This window comes from Muscardinus avellanarius (genome assembly GCF_963383645.1).
Source record: "Muscardinus avellanarius genome assembly, chromosome: 15".
Classification (NCBI taxonomy): domain Eukaryota; kingdom Metazoa; phylum Chordata; class Mammalia; order Rodentia; family Gliridae; genus Muscardinus; species Muscardinus avellanarius.
In genome coordinates, this window is record NC_137801.1 from 44,941,813 (window position 1) to 44,961,572 (window position 19,760).

Consider the following 19,760-nt stretch of genomic DNA (forward strand, 5'->3'; position numbering starts at 1 on the left):
GATTCTCATGTATAATGAAATATTTTAGCAGGGCTAAGAAAACATCATTTTTACAAAAGTAGGTAAGAATTTGTATATTTGTTTAGAGGCACTACTAGTATAAATTTTGTATATCAACTTGGCTGGACTATGATACCATGTCTTTGGTCACATACTAGTCTAGATATCGCAGAAAAGGTTAATTGTACATGTGATTCACATTTAAAATCAATTGACGTTAAGTAAAGCAGATTATCCTTCATATTGTGGGTGGGCCTCATCCAATCTGTGGAAGATGTTAAGAACAAAGCCTGAGATTTCTCAAAAAAGAAAGAATTCTGCCTCCACCTTTCAGCACAGAAATTCTGCCTGAGTTTCCAGCCTTTGCCCTGAAGATGCAATACCAGCTCCTACCTGAATCCCCAACTTACTGGTTTGGCCAAGGGATTTTTGACTTGTAAGCCCTCTGCAATCACATGAGACAAATTCCTTGAAGCCAATCAATTAATATCTTTTCCCCCTGTCAATATCTATCTACAAATTACCTACCTACCTACCTACCTATCAGAATGAATACACACACACACACACACACACACACACACACACACACAGTGATAATTTATTTGGAGAGTCCTGACTATTATAACTACTGAATCCAGTGTTGAAAAGATCTGTTCCTAAGCTATATACTATAATTTTAGTAGTTCTGAATAAAATTTTACATTAAATAAAATTTATTACCCCCCTCATACTTTATGAGTCTCCTTTTTTTTTCTTTATACGGGGGATTAAACCCAGGGGCATTCTTCCTGTCAGCTATACCACTCCCCTGGCCTTAAAAAAAAAAAAAAACAGAATTTCAATAAGTTTTGGAGGACCTTGCTAAGTTCCTAAGGCTGGTTTCAAACCTGCAATCCTCCTGTCTCAGCCTCCCAAGAACTGAGATTATATGTGTGTACCACCACAACTAGCTAAAAGTCCTTTCTTTAAAAAGGGGATTTGTTTCATGCCTTAAAGTATAAACAGAAAAAAAGGAAAATAGAAGTTTCGGGAATACTCTTTCTCTGTTTTGCCTATTTTCTCTTCTGGGAGAGGTTGGATACCTAGTTAGAGTTCTCTGTTTCCACCTATGTTTTTCTTGCTATTCTGAAGCACCTGAATATGCCTTTAGGCATATGTGGATCCTAATACTTACTATAGAAACAGAATCCTGTCCCTTGTACTATGGATCTAATGCTAGAGAGAGCAGTAGTAAAAATGTGTACTGAGGCAATCTCTCTCTGACTGATCACCAGTATGCAGTAAGTCCTGCCATGTGACAGTCCACACAATTTGGGGTATGAGAGAAATAAAAGTACATTTTCAGGATTGGTTTAATAATGCCTCCTGTTGCAGCACTCTTGAAAAACAGGAGAAATGAGTCCCAGTAATGTGGAGAATAAAACAGACAATGGCTCTCTCCTGGGTGTTTCTGCAGTCAGGTCTGAGAATAGCAGAAACATTTGCTTTGGAATTACTCACAGCACATTAAAAAGCAAAGGAGTTGTTGTCATTGTTTCTCTTTGAAATAATCAATAAGAGGGACAAAGTAAGAATTACAATTTCTATAAAAGCATTTATACATGGGTGCCAGGAAAATTCAACTCCACCATCAGGCCACGTATATCTCCTCGACCAATTGAGAGTAGGCATATATGTATTCTGAAATTCCAAGGTGATTATTTCATTTCTAGTTAACCATATGAAAGTTAACTAAAACTAAGACAAACTATTTTGCAGACTGGCCATAGTAATGATAACATATTACATGCAAATTTTCACAATTCACAAACATTAGATGCTCCATTAGTCATTTTGTATCCTACATATCCCACATACGGAGCAAAGTCAGGACACTCATATTATGTGAGTGAGTGAAAGATATTTATTTATTTATTTATTTATTTATTTATTATTTATTTATTGTGTGTGTGTGTGTGTGTGTGTGTGTGTTTGTGGGTGGGTGAGTGTTTGTGGGTGGGTGGGTGTGGTGGTATGGGGATTTGAAACCAGGGACAGTGTCCCTCTCATCTGTACCACAAATCCTTAAAGGTTTTTGTTTTCTTTTCTTTCTTTTTTTTTCTTTTTTCTTTTTTTTTTTTTTGGTGGTACTGGGGATGGCACCCAGGGACATTCTACCTCCAAACTACATCCCCAGTCCTACTTTTTATTTTTTATTTCTAAAATAGGGCCTCACTGAGTTGCAAAGGGCCTCATTAAGTAGCTGAGGCTGTTTGAGAAATGTCATCCTCCTGTCTCAGCCTCCCAAATACTGGGATTACAAGTGTGAGCTACCACACCGGCTCCTTAGTTTTTGTTTCCAAACAGGGTCTCACTATAGGCTGAGAATCTCATTAAGTTGCTGAGGCTCTCCTCGAACCTGAAACCATCCTGTCTCAAACTCCAAGTAATAGGATTATAGGCATACACTACAACTGGCTAAGTGAAAACATTTTAAAGATATATTCTTATATAATTATCATTATAGTTCCTGAGATTTTATTTATACCAAATAAGAAACTTTGAATCTAAGTGATCAAGAATTTGCATGAGGTTGGCAGATAAGATTGCTAGGCATTCTGTATTTTGTTTCTAGAATAACAGAGTGTCATTTCCAGACATAAAAATAAAGTGACAATGATCATTAATTTTAGAAATTAAAGACTCCTGGACCATATTAAAAACCACGGTGCAGACTCACCAAAGGCGGAAGATAAGTTACAACAAACCTCAGTGTGGGCTGTGTTCACTTGACCCAACACAAAATAGTTGCCATGGGGAACTAGGTTTAAACAACTTTTTGTAAGAAGCCCTGGGGAACAATTATGAGTCTAGAAGACAAAAACAGAGTCAGGGTATGTAACAGTTTAGGCAGCAGGTAAGTCAAGAAGTATATACCAGATTTGAGTTCTAATTGCAGATAAGTATGCTAAATGATTTAAATGAATTCATTAAATCAAGTTCTAAACTTGATTCAGATGTGTCTAAAATTCTGAGAATAAATAAAAGAAGACATTTTTCTAACATGAAGATATGCAATTTAAGAGTTAATGCTGAATCAAACACAGCAGCACATGCCATTAATCTCAGTCCTTGGGAAGCTGAAGGAGGAGGATTCCAGGTTTGAGGGCAGCCTCAGCAATTTAGAAACATAGATAAATCCTGTTTCAAAATAAAAATTAATATAATTTTGAGAGTAGAGCTCAGAGTTAGAATGCTCCTGGATTCAATCCCCAGTATCAGAAAGAAAGGAAGAAAGAAAGAAAGAAAGGAAGAAAGAAGAAAGGAAGAAAGACAAACTGCTTAAAAACAATTAAGCTATCAAATGGATTGATATGTAATCTAAGCTTAAATATTCTCTGATTTTAACTTTCCTGTTTTAGCAATGTATTCTTCTTTTGCTCATAAAAAGCAGTATATTTGACTCTAGTGTTTCCTTATGTAAAATGTACACATTTCTCCTTTGTCCCAACTTTGCTAAGTACATGGAAAAGAGCAGTGAATTATGTTTCTAGCAAGGTAAATGATTTTCTACTACAAATTTTCTGAAATTGAGTACTTTTTTTTCTGATAGTACTGAGGTTCCTGGAAGCCCTTCTACCTCCAGGCTACACTCCCAGACCTATTTTTATATTTTTTTTTATTTGGAAACAGGGTCTCTTTTTTATTTTTTATAAGTGGAACATATTGAGAGTGGTGTACATTTACATTGTTCTTCATGATCTTCCCCCTCCATTTCCCTCCCCTTCCCAATAAAGAGTGTCCAGGTTAATAGTGTTGTATTTATGCTATTACACATATTTGTATGTAGCTCCTCCATTGAACAACCTCAGCTTTCTTCCTCTCCTACCCTTCCATTCAAGCTTTGCTGAGATTTCCCCTCCATCATCTGGAGTCCCTCTGGTATTACCACTACTCCGTAGCTTGGACATATTAGAGAAAACATATGTCCCTTCTCTTTCTGTGTTTGACTAATCTCACTTAACATAACGTTCTCCAGCTCCCTCCATCTTCTTGCAAATGCTATTATTCTTCTTTATAGCTGAATAGAATTTCATTGTGTGTATTTCCCATAATTTTGCAATCCATTCATCTGTTGATGGAGATCTAGGTTGGTTCCATATTTTGGCTATTATAAACTGTGCTGCTATGAACATGGGTATGCATATGTTAACGTAGATCTCTGATTTCAACCCCTTTGGAAAGATACCCAGACAGGTTCTCTTTAAGCCAGCGAGGCTGGCTTCGAACCTGCACGATCCTCCTGTCTCTGCCTCCCAAGCGCTGGGATTACAAACATGAGCCAAAAGGCCCAGCTGTAACTGAGTACTTTTTTTGGTTGGCGATTTCAACTTTTCTATTCAGTATAATTTATTACACAGCAACAATCTTCATTCCCATCGTGTTGATAAAAGTGGGACAAAAAAGTTAGTAAAATACACTAATTTTGTAAGAAAGAATATATATGGGTTTCTTTCCTACCAAATAAGACTTTAATTTAAAGAAAATGAGAGAGGACAACCAAGCAGGTGAGGAGAGTAAAATTAGATGTTGAACTCTCGTTTTAGTAATGAGTTTAAATCTAAGAACCAAATAAGCCAATGAATAATGACTATAAAATTTTGTGGAATTAAAAATATTTGAAACTTAAGTGTACTGCTTTTCAATATAAACTTATGACTCATGCTGTAGCAAATTTTTGACTAATGTACCTTCTTTCAATAAAACATTCATCAAAAGATACAGTATTCAAATCAAAATCCTACTTCCATGAACAATGAGTTAAAAAATTAAAGTGAAATTTATGCATTTCTAGACTATGAATTAAGTTTATTTACTTAGCATATAGAAATCAATTTCCTATCATTTAAGTATTTATTTTTATATTTTCATTCTTGTAAGACATCTGGTAGTATTATATCACTAATATTAGACAAAGATATAGCAAATTTAAAGCCATCTTTATTATCTTTTTTATGACTGTTGCTTTGATATAACCTAAAGGTAAATTAAATCTTCATTTCTTATGTCCCTATTATATTTCAAAAATTTTGAAAGCATTATCTCTTGCTTCAAGGAAAATAATGTTCAGATAATTTATGTAAGAGCCAAGGTGACAAGTGGTAAATGACAGAGCTTAAGCTTAAACCACATTTATCAAGCTTCGGATCAAATATCTATGCCACCCAGAAAGAAATCACAAATCATGAAAGTCTCAGAGGCACTGGGCCTCACATTTAGAGACAGGGCCTAAAGTCATTTACTTTGAAGTTAAGAAAGACCCACATGATTTTTATTGTCACCTGAATAATTTTCCAAATTCCGGATACAATCTTTGTGATTTGGGACAAAAAATTGGAATTCACAAGAATTCTTACAAGTTTCAACCACAGCTATATTGGTTTTATTGCCAAATAATTATTTTTATTGATACATTTTAGTCATGCTTTTTTTTTTTGCAGTACTGGGGATGGAACCCAGGGGCATTCTTCCTCTGAGCTACACCCCCAGCCCTACTTTTTATTTTTTATTCTTTATTTTGAAACAGGATCTCAGTGAGTTGCAAAGAGCCTCACTAAGTAGCTGAAGCTGTCTGTGAACCACGATCCTCCTGTCTCAGTCTCCCAAATGCTGGGATTACAATTGTGCACCACCAAGCACAGCTGTACTCATACATCTTAGTGGGGTACAAGATGGTAGAGGCATACATGCACACAATGCTCATTTACCCCTTCCCCAATTCCCACCCCATTCCCTCTCTCCTCTCCATGTTTGATTTAGTGATTGACTTTGATATATTTGTGAATGTACATCAAGTACATTGTGGAATTTGCCTCTTCCCCCCTCACATCACCCTCAGTTAGGTCAACTTATTTGCTCATTTATAGTTTATCCTTCTTCCTCTAGTGTTTCTCCTATGACCCATTTTCTCTCTAGCTTCCACATATTAGGGAGAGCATCTTATTTTTTTACTTTTGGAGACTGACTAATCTCACTTAGCATAATATTCTCCAGTTCCATCCATTTCCCTGTAAATGAAGTAATTTTATTCTTCTTAATGGCTGAGTAAAATTCCATTGTGTACGTATTCGATTGTTTTGTCATCCATTCATCTGTTAATGGACATCTTGGCTGATTCCATAGTTTGGTAACTGTGAATAGTGCAGCTATGAACATAGATATGCATGTTTGGATTTTTGGGGGGTAGATACCCAGAAGTGGTATTTGCTGGATCATATGATACATTTGTTTTCATTCTTCTGAGAATCCTCCACACTGTTTTTCAAAGTGGTTGCACTAATTTGCAATCCTACCAACAATGTATTAGAGTTCCCCTTCTTCACAGCCTCACCAGTATTCATTGTTGTTTGTGGGTTTTTTGTTTGTTTGTTTGTTTTGTGGGTCTGGAGATAGAACCCAGAGGCATTTGACCTCTGACCTATACACCCTGCCCAATTTTTTATTCTTTATTTTGAAACAGGGTCTCACTAAGTTGTGGAGGGCCTCACTAAGTAGCCGAGCCTGTCTGTAAACCGCAATCCTTCTCAGCCTTCTGAATGCTGGGATTACAAGGATGCGCCACCACACCCGGCCTGTTGTTTGTGTTTTGAATGATTGCTATTCTAATTGAGTTAGGTAAAATCTCAGGGTAGTTTTGATTTGCATCTCTCTGATTGCTAATTTTGTTGAGCATTTTTTCATGCATTTATTGGCCATTTGAATTTCTTCTTTTGTAAAGTGTCTAGTTCACTTGCCTGTGATTTGATTGGGTTGTTTGTTTTCTTAGTACTGAGTTTCTTGAGTTCTCTATTGGAGGAGTAAGTGGCAAAGATCGTCTCCCATTATGTTGGCTCTTGGTTGAGGTTCTTGATAGTTTCCTTTGTTGTACAGAAGCTTTTCAGTTTAATGCAATCCTACGTATGGATCCACCTTTTAGTTTCTTCTGCCTTTGGGGTCTTGTTGACAAAGTTTTTATCTGTGCCTATGTGTTGCAGTCTTGGACCTATGCCCTCTTTGAGAATCCTCAAGATCTCTGGTCTAATTTTCAAGTCTTTGGTCCATCTTTAATTGACTCTTATGCAGGATGAGAAAGTGAGGTTTATTTCCATTTTTTCTTCATATGTTTAACCAATTTTACCAGCACCATTTGTTGAACAGGCTACCTTTTTTCCAGTTTATGTTTTTGGCCCATTTGTCAAAAATCAGTTGCCTGTAAGTGTGAGGATTTGGTTTTGAGTCTAGTATTCTGCTTCATTGGTCTATGGGTTTGTTTTTGTATACTGGACTATTAATAATACTGTTATAGTCAGCCTGCTTATATCCATAATCTAAATACTTGGCCACATAGCTTAGAGAAAAGAATATTTATTTTCTTAAGCTTTTAGGTTCAGTCCCTGTGAATCCAGGGACTTTGGATTTCAAGGCATGGTGGCAGGAAATGGAGAGAGAAAGAGAAAGAGAGAGAGAGAGAGAGAGAGAGAGAGAGAGAGAGAGAGAGAGAAAGAGAGAGAGAGCGAGCTAGAGAGAGCGTGAGAGAGCGAGCGCGCACAACCAAACCAAGCAGGGGGGAAGGACCACATATAATCATATAATCTTCAAGAAGGATATAAACCATTGGGGCTTTAAGTAAATGCAGTGTTATATTGTTATGAAAAAACCATACCGTGAAATATATTTTAGCAACATGAAAAGGTACTTCTCTGATACACATATTCGGTAAGATAATTTTTTATTATTTATTTATTTATTTGGTGGTACTGGGGTTCCTGGAAACCCTTCTCCAGGCTACACTTCCAGACCTATTTTATATTTTTATTTGGAAACAGGGTCTCTAAAGCCAGTGAGGCTGGCTTTGAACCTGCGGGATCCTCCTGTCTCCGCCTCCCAAGCGCAGGTATTACAAGCGTGCACCACCATGCCCGGCAACATTTTTAAAAGAAGAAAATATTAACATAAAATGAGTCTATACATTTTTAAATGTAAAATAATATCACAGCTCTTTAAATTTTTAAAATAATTCTGATAAAGTTTCAATGCATAAATTAATGATGCTATCTTATAGTCTTGACCTTTTTAAAAAAAATCCAGTTATATTTATTTCATTTTATATTGACATTAGTCATATTATGAAAAGGAATGCAAAATCAAGTGCGATATTAGGATGTATGTTTCCTCATATAAGCTCATTGCCTCTATGAACACATTTTATAGGCTTTCTCTATGTTCAGTTTTGCTGGTGATATCAATATTGTTTTTTCTACTGAAGATTTTAATCATTTTTCAGATATCACTTGAAAGAAATTTATAATTAACATCTTCTCTTTACAATTTATGTGTTGAAGTATTTATATACAACTGTAGCCTGAAACAAACAGCCAAACACTGAGAAACTGTTATAAATATTACTGAGTAATATTAAAATAATGCAAAATTTAGATCTTCAAACCAATATAATGATACTACACAGAATCAAGTGTAAAAATTGCCAATTCAAGGATGAACTTTGCCTCCAGAACTTGTTGCTGCCTAGAACACTATTCACAGGATATGCACTATGTCTAGTCGTGTTGCTATTTATTTCATGTACAAGCATGACCCATTGCTCTTAACAGGCATAGCTATTGACATACATTTATAACATGGCCACATTTGCAAGAAAGCTGGTTTTTTGTGCTCTTCTACTTTTCTTGAAAATGTCAACCTTAACCTCCATAACTGGTATTTCATGATTCTGCTTTCAACTTGGCATCAGTGTATTCTTTCAAACTAAAAGCATTTTTATATTTATTGCTAATCTATAAGTCTCAAAGAAAAATGTTTTTCTTTTTGTTCCAACTCTTTAGATATTATTGCATTATTTAAAAAGAAACGCATCATCTAAGAAAATCCAGGAAATGATTTCTTCATGAAAATATGGATCTTAGTTATACTATTCTTTATGTTAGAAATTGAGAAAAATTGCAAGAACTTGCTTACATAAGTCTTTGAAAGAAATCTGTTTTTAAAAAACCTATTATCTATCTAGAGACTACTGTCTTTCAAAAGAAAAAGTTTTAAGGTAGAATTGCAAAAGCTTACATCAGCATTATAGAAACCAAGTATAGTCTATAATAAAACAAGTCTCTACAAACTGACATTCAAAGATATCTCTCAATTGTGATAAAAAGTTAAAAGCACTTTTCAGAACAATAAATACTACATAAGCAAATGAAGTAAAAAAAATGTGTGTATAGTGTCTATTATATCTTAAGTAAATAATCCTGAGAGGATTTAACACCCGTATAAAGGAGTTCAGAGACTACAACTAACTTTCATTTGTCTTTATGTAACTTCATATAATTTGAAATTTTGAAATGAGACCATTTTTATATTGGCTTTAAAATAACTAATTTGTGTAGATATAAAAGTAATTATTCTTTAGAAGCAATTCTTTTTCCAAAGTACTTTTTAAACTATGTCTATGGAGTTTCTTTTACATTAAAATGTTTTGTTGTGGTAAAAACCATTTTCAGAATACAGTTTTCCAGGCATGATGGCACATGCCTATAATCCCAGTATTTGGGAGGCTGAGACAGGAAGATTGTAGTTTCCAGAACAGTCTCAGAAATTTAGTAAGACTCTCAGCAACCATAGCAAGACCTAAAAAGTGTTGGGGGTGTAACTCAAAGTTAGAATGCCCCTGAATTAAATCTTTAGTACCTGCTATACAAACATACACACACAAAAATTGCAATTTAGTGGCATTAACTACATTCTATACAAGACAAGATGGTGTACCACCATTACCACTATCTACTACCAAAACGTTTTTACTTTCTCAAAGAGATTATGCTAGAATTAAGCAATAACTCATTACCTTCACCCTCCAGTCCTAGTAATTTCTAATCTATTTGCTTATGAATTTATGAATTTTACAGTTCTAAATATTTCATACAAATGAATTCATATTGTTTTCACTAAATTATTTTACCACTTAGTCCACCACTTTTTACAGCATCTGTACCATCTCATTTTCCTATAAGGAATTATGGAAGTCCCAATTGTCCACATCCTTACCAGTGCTTATTGTCTACTCCTTTGGATATAGACTTCTAATAGATGTGAAATGGTATTTCATTGTGGTTTTGGTGTTCATTTCTCTAAGTCCTAATGATATGGCTATCTTTTCATTTGCTTATTAGCCATTTGTAACTTTTCTTTAGAGAAGTACCTATTCAAGCCCTCTGTGGGTTGTACTGTTGTATATATGACATATGTGGCACCTTTCCTTTCTCTCTACTAGACAGGAAGGAAACTAGATGAAACATATGGCCAAAGAGTATGCCTTGGGCCCTAATAATTGATGCAATGGCTTTGTAGCAGATGAATCTGACTCATGTCTCCCCAAACCGTACTATCTTTGAATAAAATTGTATCAATCCCATGGAAACCTGAAAATCTACAGCACTTTGAAACTCATTGTTTATAGATATAGACAATCCTGCTTTAAACAAAGCTATATTAACAGATAGAAAACCTTTGGTTTTAATAATATTTTAAATGGTATTTGCCGATGACAATATATTACCTTTTAAAAACAGAAAATGCTATTTTTCTTTTTCTATAAAGTGAAACACAGAAATAGATGCAAAAATTTGTCCCATATTCAGTGTCTGGACGAAAAAATATGCTTAATGTTTTTGTTCTCAACTGTATTCCAAATAATTTATTTGTATAAGAAAGAAAAGGAAAAATTGAAAAAAATAATTCATAATCTTATACAAAGGAAATTATTTTCAAAGAAGAGATTCAAGAACAAAATAAAATGAAGCTCTAGGTTTGGTATCTAGTATTACTAAGAAAAGTGAAATTCCAATAAAGCGACACTCTGTAACTATAGCAACCTTGTAAGGTAGCACAAAAGGTTTGATCTTTATGCAACCCAGTTTTGTAAAATTTATCAAGCTGAATGTGACAGTATAGACTATCTTTTCTGGTCTGCTGGGACATCCTAAAACATAGACATTATTAACTATAACCAATGGCTTATTATTTATCAGTGAAGAAAGTTATGTCTCAAACACACATTTAAAATTAAAGTAAAATATTTCTGCAGTTAAACTCCACAACCATAAATTACCAAAAACAAAAATACAAGTTATGTCAACTTTGTCAATATTCTTATTTTAAACCTAATTTGAAAGCATGAGCATTATTTGTATTCCTGAACAAGAACATCTCATCAAAGTACTATGATAAACCCATAATGAAACTATTCAGAATGAAATCCCCTTGGTCCAAGAGCAAACAAAACTCAGACAGTTAATGAAAACTTAAAGTTAACCCAGGAAGTATAAAAAAAGAAAAACAGCAGTCAGGGTTATTAACAGTTTATTTCATGGACTCATGGTGAAAGAAAATTGAATTTATTTCTCCTAAACACATTTAATGATGGTACTGGAAAATAAGGTCTATGAAGAGCTCTTGAGGAGAAAATGGTTGTCTTTTTTCCCAGAATGTCTATATTGAAAATTATAAATATTTCTGTACAAACCCTTTGTCCATATCATTTCATATAGCTGAAGGAGACTGCAGTAAAATGTACAATACAGATCATTGTATTTCCCTAAATAACTCTTTGAGTGAGGGGAATAAAGCATAAAATATCTAAGGGAATTCAACAGATTAAGTATGAAAAACTGTAATTTAGTTTGGAATAAGCTTTTGCTTTTTGTTCTTAATTAATACAAACATTTTATCTGATCATTTTATAGGCTAGTAAATTTTCTTTATTTTTGCATCCTTTAAAATTTGTCTACTGGGGAGTATAACAAACATATCCTACTGACTTAATTAATGTGAACCACATATAAGTGTTTACCCATAGGATATATCCAAACCATATAAAAGTATTTATCCAAACACTTTTATGAATGGTTAAACAACTTGCACTAAAGGTAATGTGAAGATAATAAAATGAGAAAGGTAGTAGAAAAATAAAGGTAGAGGTTTATTTAATATTTGTGAATATATTATCAAATTTTTATGTCAGGGATTCTTTTTGAAAGCAATAAAATGGTTTAGACAAAACTCTAGATGGAGGGAACCCTGTACTTCATATATTTAATTTCTACTCAAATAAATACATTTTTTTGTATGTGGTACTGGGGATTGAATCTCCCGGCCCTCTAACTCTAAAACATACCTCTAGTCCTCTTTCTTAGTTTTATTTTGAAACAGAGTATTGCTAGTTTAATGAAAGTCTCACCATGAGAAGCTGTTCTAAGTCTAACAAATACTGGATTAAGCATTTATAGCTTCGTGCTTGCTTTGGCAGGAGCCTGCCTTTCTTGAAGAAACTGAAGACAGCGACTTTGACTTTGATGCCCCTTCACTATCTAAGATACTTCCTTCTGTTTTACTACACCTTTTGCTTCCTTTGCTTAAGAGCAGAAGATCACCCCAAGAAGGAAGCTGACCTTTATAGGTTTTGCAAAACTGCAACAACTTATCTTCTAAAGCATTCCTAAGCCAATGCTTTAGTTTTTAGCCAGAGACAACTAAAAATTTGATGGCCCAGACTTAATTCTGTAAGCCTGTTATAAAAAGATCTCCCCTCTCACCTCTTTGAGACCAGGAATAAAGTTTCAAGAGAATTTATTTGACCACATTATCCTGTGTCCTGCTAGTACAGAGATCTGCATCTCACTACTTGCTGGGGCTGGTTTTGAACCTGTGATTCTTCTGTCTCAGTTCCCAAGGGTGAGACAAAAGATTAAAAGCATGCACCACTACTCCCAGCTCTTGAATAAATACCTCTAATTTTTTTCTTTTTTTTTAGAAGTGTGTTATAAGCTGAGCATGGTGGCTCACACCTGTAATCCTAGTAATTGAGAGGCTGGGAAAAGCATCGAAGGTTCAAAATCAGTCTCAGCTACTTAGTGAGGCCCTCTGCAACTTAGTGAAACTGTGGGGTTTTTTTTGTTGTTTTTTTTTTTTTTTCCTGGTGGTACTGGGATGGAACCTAGAGGCATTCTAACCTCCTGGCTATACTCTCAGACCTATTTTATATTTTATTTGGAAACAGGGTCTCACTAAGTTGCTGATAGCCTTACTAAGTATCTGAGGCTGGCTTCAAACCTGTGCGATTCTCCTATCTCAGCCTCCCAAGCGCGGGCATTACAAGCGTTCGCCACCACACCTGCCTTGTGAAACTGTATTTTAAAATAAAGAATAAAAGATCAGACTGGGGTTGTAGCTCAGTGATAGACTACCTCTGGGTTCAATCTCCAACAACAACAACAACAACAAAAAAGTTATGGCATAGAATATTACTATGAAGAAATAAGTAAGACAAAACTCCTAAGATTTGAGATATAGAAAATTATAATTAGGAAAGAATTATGAATGTGCATTTAAAAGCCAAAGGAAGTTAACTTGCTGTTTGGAAAGATATTATTAAAAGTCTGTGTCCTATCAATAGTCATTTGGATGGATGTGTAAAACAGACAATATGTCCATTGAAGAAGTCATGAGCCCACCAGTCATAAGACATTTACTGGCAAGTTTTACATGTCCTTTAAGGATATAGCATTTATTTTATTCTTTTTCCCTAAAGATAGCCATATCATACTTTGGAAAACCTAAAGTCCAAAGTAATGAATAAAATAAATTAGGATTAATATCTACATAATTAATTCACAAATAAGTATTTCCCTAATACAAAGATTTTGATCTTATGTATTTAAGTGTTTTACCTACAAAAAATACTTAATTGTACTTTGAAGAATTTTACCATTTGTTCAAATGAGAACTCTTAAAAAATAAAGACATTAAATATTCACTTGTTATAGTTAATGATAATCGTAACTTGTGAGAACTTTTTTCTCTAAATTAATCTGAGAGTACATGCTGCAAGCCTTATTTCATTAAAATTTATATTTTCAGCATCCTAAAAAGTTCTGAACTCCTCTAATTTTGCTAGGTTGTTCTCCATTTCCAAACAGAGTTCTGATGTTGGAAAAGAAAATTCTCAAACTTCTGTATTTGATCCACTGGAGAAATGCAGCCTATTTTAATGTGCTTTGATTGCCAAACTCCTTACTCTTAAATATTCTGACATGAATGTAAGTCTCAGACATATAGAGTTAAGATGACAGCATAGCACTTTGATAAGTGGTATCCAATATTTGAGATTGAAATACATTTCTTTACAAAGTTAATAACCATAGCATATTTAATTTTGTTACTATGTTTCATTAATTAATTCATGCTCATGGTAAGAGAAAATGTAAGACTTAGACATGAACATGAGGGCATTTGGCGGTTAAGCACAGACTCAAGAGGCCTTGTATGAAATTGTACCTTTTGTTTTAACCACAATTTTTTTAATGGGACTCTAAAATTATCTGTACCAAAAGCCTCATACCAAATTGTAAAACAATTACCTTTTTATTTTTCCTTTCTAGAAAACACAAAAGTACTTTTTAAGAATAAAATTAGAAATGAAATTGTTATACATTCATGCATAACCAATGCCATTTTAATTTTCATTTGGACAGCAAGTTTTCTATAGGTTACAATCTCTATGCTAAAACATAACAATGTTTTACTTCTCAATATCAGGATGAAAGCAGAGGTGACTGGAAAAAATGGAGAATACTTTGAAAATGAGAAAAATTAAATCAGAAGAATATTCACAGCATTATATTCCTTATATTCATTATATTCCTTGTATTTGTACCTAGAACAGTTAAAACTGCCTCAACATTTCTTTGAAGTACAGTTTCTAAAAATAATGGTCTATCACCCCTGAAACATTCCAGCAACAAACAAAAAAACACAAAACACTTTAGAAATTTTAGGAGATAAAGAGGGAGATGATAGAGACACAAAGTATACAAGTTGAAATGAAAGGAAGTCCATGATATTTGACCAGAGGATGCTGAAATTCTGAACATTTTCCTGATTGCTCTTTGGCAGGCATCTTGTGCCACAGTTGGTAATAAGGGAGAAGAATGCTTTCCTGGGCTGAAATAGACTTTCTTGAAAGAAATGAATGTGGAAAAGAAAGGAAGGAATGTAAAATTAGCCAAGTCACTGGAAGAGTTATATAAATTTTTTTGCCTACGTTTTTTTCTTCCCCCTTTTTCCCCCATATCCCTCATTTCCTCCTTCCTCCTCCCTTTTTTTTTTAAGATTTTTTCAGCAGAAAAATCTTAAGAGTGTGATAATCTCCCTGGATTACTGGATACTTCAGGAAAAAGTATAATGTTCCCTGCATTTAATACCAAATTTTGTTTTAACAATAGCAGGTTTCTAATTGCTCTGACAATGTACTCTTAATAATCATGCCAAATCAGAACAATAGTAGAGGTACACAATTTGAATTCTGTGGCTTAACTCTTGCTAAATTTTCATGTAATTAGCACAAATTACTGCTAAGGTTCTGTCTCTGATTATGAAATGGTTTATCTTGACCTGATGGATTTGATAACTACCTGTTGTAAGATTTTACTTTCTTCTTCTATTGTAATTTTATGATTGTCACAACATGGAAAACATCAGATCACAATAAATTTAATTAGTATTCTTCTTAACAAATCTTCTCTTACTATAGCCTAAAAAGTAAAATCTAATCTTAGTGTTTTCATTATGCTTAAACACGACTTGATCACTTTTTGATTTTTCTGTAAAGAGATTCACTCTGAAAATGTGGAGACTGATAAAATATTTTTAACTTTATAAACTATAATTATCCCTAACTGTTCTTCAATGTTTTTAAAATTGCACTAAGATTTCAATTTCACTCACATTGCCCTGTGTTATAAAGTCTTTCATACTATCCCTCAGCCTAGATGTGTTCAAAGCCTTTTGAATCTGTGTACTTTTATGTTTTTATTAATGCATTGTAATTATAAGTCATAGTGAGGATCAAAGTCACACAAGCAAACACATACACAGGTCTTGGACATATACATAGATCTTGGTATTACCTTTTCTCTTCAGGTTCTACCCCACTACCCACCTATCCCTGTACATCACAGCAAGACTGGCAGTGATAACGTGATACCTGGGTACAGCATAATTTAAACAGTGTCACTCATTAGTTTTTCCTCTCTGCTCCCTATCCTATAATTGTTTTCCTCTCTCCTTGATTACCTAAAGTCTCTTTTATTTCATATTTTCTCTTTATTTTCCACATATGAGAGAAAACATGTGACATTCTAAGACTGGCTAAGCTCACTTAATATAATATGCCCTACTTCCATCTATTTTCCTGAAATTCAAAATAAGACTATGATGCAACTTGTATATTATTTTTAGAAATAAGAAAATATAATTTTCCTTTTAAATGTATCTATGTAATTGCGTATGTTATATGGCCACTAAGTTCATAGTAATTTTATAAAACAACTAATGGCCTTCTTATAGTTATAAACTTTCACTTAATTATAGAATAAGGGATTGGTTGAATCAATCATTTATGTTAGAATATGATATTTTTAGCAAACAGGTTAAACCTTTCATCCTTACACATTTAAGTGTTCTGTACTATTTGCTTTCCAAACACTAATGTAAAAGTATTCTTCTAAACATGTAATAAATTATCTAACATGTTTTATTATGCTACAATGTAATAATAACTTTTTACTACTTAGATGTTCATAGTATGATCTTAAAATTCTATTTAATTTTAAGTCAAACACAAATGTGTTGCACTATACCAAGTTATGAACATGTTTAATGTTTCCTTATTTTTAATATGTCTCATCTAACTTTCAAAAAAAGCTTTTGCTATCAGTTTTGGAGATGTGCAGCCCTGCAGTATCACTACTTAGGATTTTTTTTATAAATGGTGGTGAAGTGAGTGAATCTGATCTAAAAATTACAAAATTGGATGTGGTGGTGCACCCTTGTAATCCCAGCATTTGGGAGGCTGAGATAGGAGGATCGCAGTTTGCAGACAGCTTCGGCTCTTTAGTGAGGCCCTTTGCAAGTTCAATGAGACCCTGTTTCAAAATAAAAGAATTAAAAAAAATATGTCTAGGAGTATAGCTTGGAGGCAGAATACCCTTGGGTTCTTTACCTAATACTGCAAAAAATAAAAATAAATTAATTAAAATAAAAATAAAAAGAAACATTTTCTATGCTGTACCTTACAGCATTTGGAAAGGACATTACTTTGATCTTAGGAACCAACCACTGAATAAATGTAGCACACAAGACTATGAGCTATATCACATGAAAATAATACAATTAAATATTATTTAAATTAACATCTTAATGCTAACTATTTGTAGAACATCATTCAGTTCAAAGTTTAACTGGAATTTTGTTTAAGATGCGGATTGTGTTGTCTGATCATACATTTCCTTATCTACTCTTTCATGGTATTTAGTGTTTCTAAATATTTCAAACTTAAAATCAAACATATCCAAATTTTGTCAGTCAACATGAATGGTTATTCCTGAAGCAGTATCTTCAGGGAAAGAAATTCCTTGCATTTATAAAATTTATATTGAACAATTAGGGCAAAGTAGATGATCAACAGATGCTGATATTAGAAAATTCAATGAATTATCAACTTGCCTATTTATAAAGGCTTTATTCTGATAGGAGGTCACTATTTCAGTATGGCAGAATGGTATTTGATTTTTGTATTATTGTATTATATAAAAACACAATCACTAATAGATTCCTTTTTACTATAATTATTCTTGTATTTTACTTCAACATAAAAAATGGGAGAGTAACGCTGGGCATGATGGGGCACAGTTGTAATCCCCGCTCTTGGGAGGTGGAGACAGGAGGATCGCGCAGGTTCAAAGCCAGCCACACTGACTTAAGGAACCCTGTTTCCAAATAAAAAAAGCATAAAATAGGTCTGGGAGTGTAGCCCAGAAGTAGAATGGTTTCCAGGAACCCCAGTACCACCAAAAAAAAAAAAAAATGGGAGAGTGACTCTTTCAAGTCTTAACCAAATATTGCAAAACATCAATTTTCTTCCTATTGTAGTGACAACAAAAAATGTGTTTATACATGATATGTATTTTACTCTTTAGAATGTTTTATCTTGAGTACAGAAATTTATGCCCTAGTTGAGGCCAAAAGTTTCAGCCAAGAAAATAGTGTTGTCAGTAACTATCAATCATTTAGAGAAAATATTAATGATTTATTGAATCAACTCTACTTTTATCTTTCAGTGGTAGAAGTAGGCCAAGTGATTCATGAGAGGGTGGCATGGAAAAGAGTATCTTCAACATTATTGCTGCAGATGCAGAAGAAATAGAAAAGTGGCAAGTTGCAATCAATACTAATTTTAACGTTATTGATGAAATACTTCATAATTACCAGGCTGGTCATAAAACACAGGATGCCAGGTCAGCTACAAAGGCCACATCTGTCTCTCCTTTTTTCACTTCATAGCAGAATGCAGAATTATTTGTGTTTATATCTAAATAAATGCAAACACTTTATTATGCAATCAGACCTAAGACTGAAATGCTCATTGACCTTGCTGAAAATTGAAAGATTCCAGCTGGGTGTGGTGGCCCGAGCTTGTAATTCCAGTATTTGGGAGGCTGAGACAGAAGGATCACAGTTCACAGACAGCCTCAACTACTTAGGCCCTTAGCAACTCAATGAGACCCTGTTTAAAAATAAAGAATAAAAAATAGGGCTGGGAGTGTAGCTCAGAGGTAGAATGCCCTTGGTTTCCATCCCCAGTACTGAAAACATAAAAAATTTCTATAAAACTTATTCATTATTTATGTCAATGGCTGGTTAAAACTGCTTCTTTAGCACCCCTAGGTGACCCCCCTCTCCTCCACCCGGAAGGACCCTGTGGTCCGGACCCCCGGGCATCCGACCCTGGGTGGGTAAGCAGGCGCTGGCAGGGCACCCCTATGTGAACCCCCTCTCCACCCGGAAGGACCCTGTAAGAAAGGAAAAGAAAAAGAGAAAAGGAAAATATTGGAGAGGGGTCAAGGAGGTGGCAGATGCCAGGATACTGGAGATGCAGACAAAACTTATCCAAATAAACTGGAATTATTGGAAAAATTCCCCGCTAAGGAGGACTGCTTCTTCTCTACATTGTGAAGAATCTTGAACATCACCTGTAAGGAGAGAGACTTTAGGGGAGACCAAGGAGAAAGGCAGTGCTGAAAGCGGTCTCTGTGTTGGCGGTGGAGAATTGTATTCAGGAGAAGCAGAAATAGGAGCCTACCAACCTTATTTTTATTTTTTATTTTTTTGGAGAAATTACACCAAAGGTTGAATGCTACCGTCGCGCATGCTTAGGAAGACTGGACAACATTCAGAGTGGAAAAGAGCTTGGGAAAGATTTGAAATGGTGGAGACAGTGGCAATGGCAGTGGCCAGTACTCAGGGGAGGCAGAGATCTGATGCATTACACCTGGAACCTTTGAAGTAATGACCCCAGAGGCACAATGCTACCACCACACACCCTCGAGAACGTGCGACAAATAGTTGGGCAAAGAGGGTGCTCGGATTAGAGCTTGCTGAGGGATGAGGCCGGCGATGGACACAGCAAAGCTGGGATCGGAGCCTGCCGTGAGGCAAGGCTGGTGCTGGGGCCTCCGAGGCCGGGATCAGAGCCTGCCGAGGGGTTAGGCTGGTGCCGGGGCCAACGGCCAGCATCGGAGCCTTCCGTGAGCAAGGCCATTACTGAGGCCTCCGAGGCTGGGATCAGAGCCTGCCAAGGGGTTAGGCCGGTGCTGGGGCCAGTGAGACCGGAA

General features: G+C 34.9%; 1 protein-coding gene across 32 annotated transcripts in view; it reads right to left on the bottom strand.

The window, feature by feature from the left end:
• The window catches only part of NRXN1 (neurexin 1), a gene marked incomplete at both ends in the record, with an annotated part of 1,249,621 nt that overhangs the window by 1,078,800 nt on the left and 151,061 nt on the right, over positions 1-19,760 (bottom strand). For 10 of the 32 annotated variants that reach the window (XM_080711535.1, XM_080711562.1, XM_080711548.1 and 7 more), the window contains one exon: positions 15,678-15,689. The exons of the other annotated variants lie outside the window; for them this stretch is intronic. In XM_080711535.1, the coding sequence (XP_080567661.1) occupies positions 15,678-15,689 (12 nt within the window). The remainder of the gene's footprint in view (positions 1-15,677; positions 15,690-19,760) is intronic. 32 annotated transcript variants of the gene reach the window in all.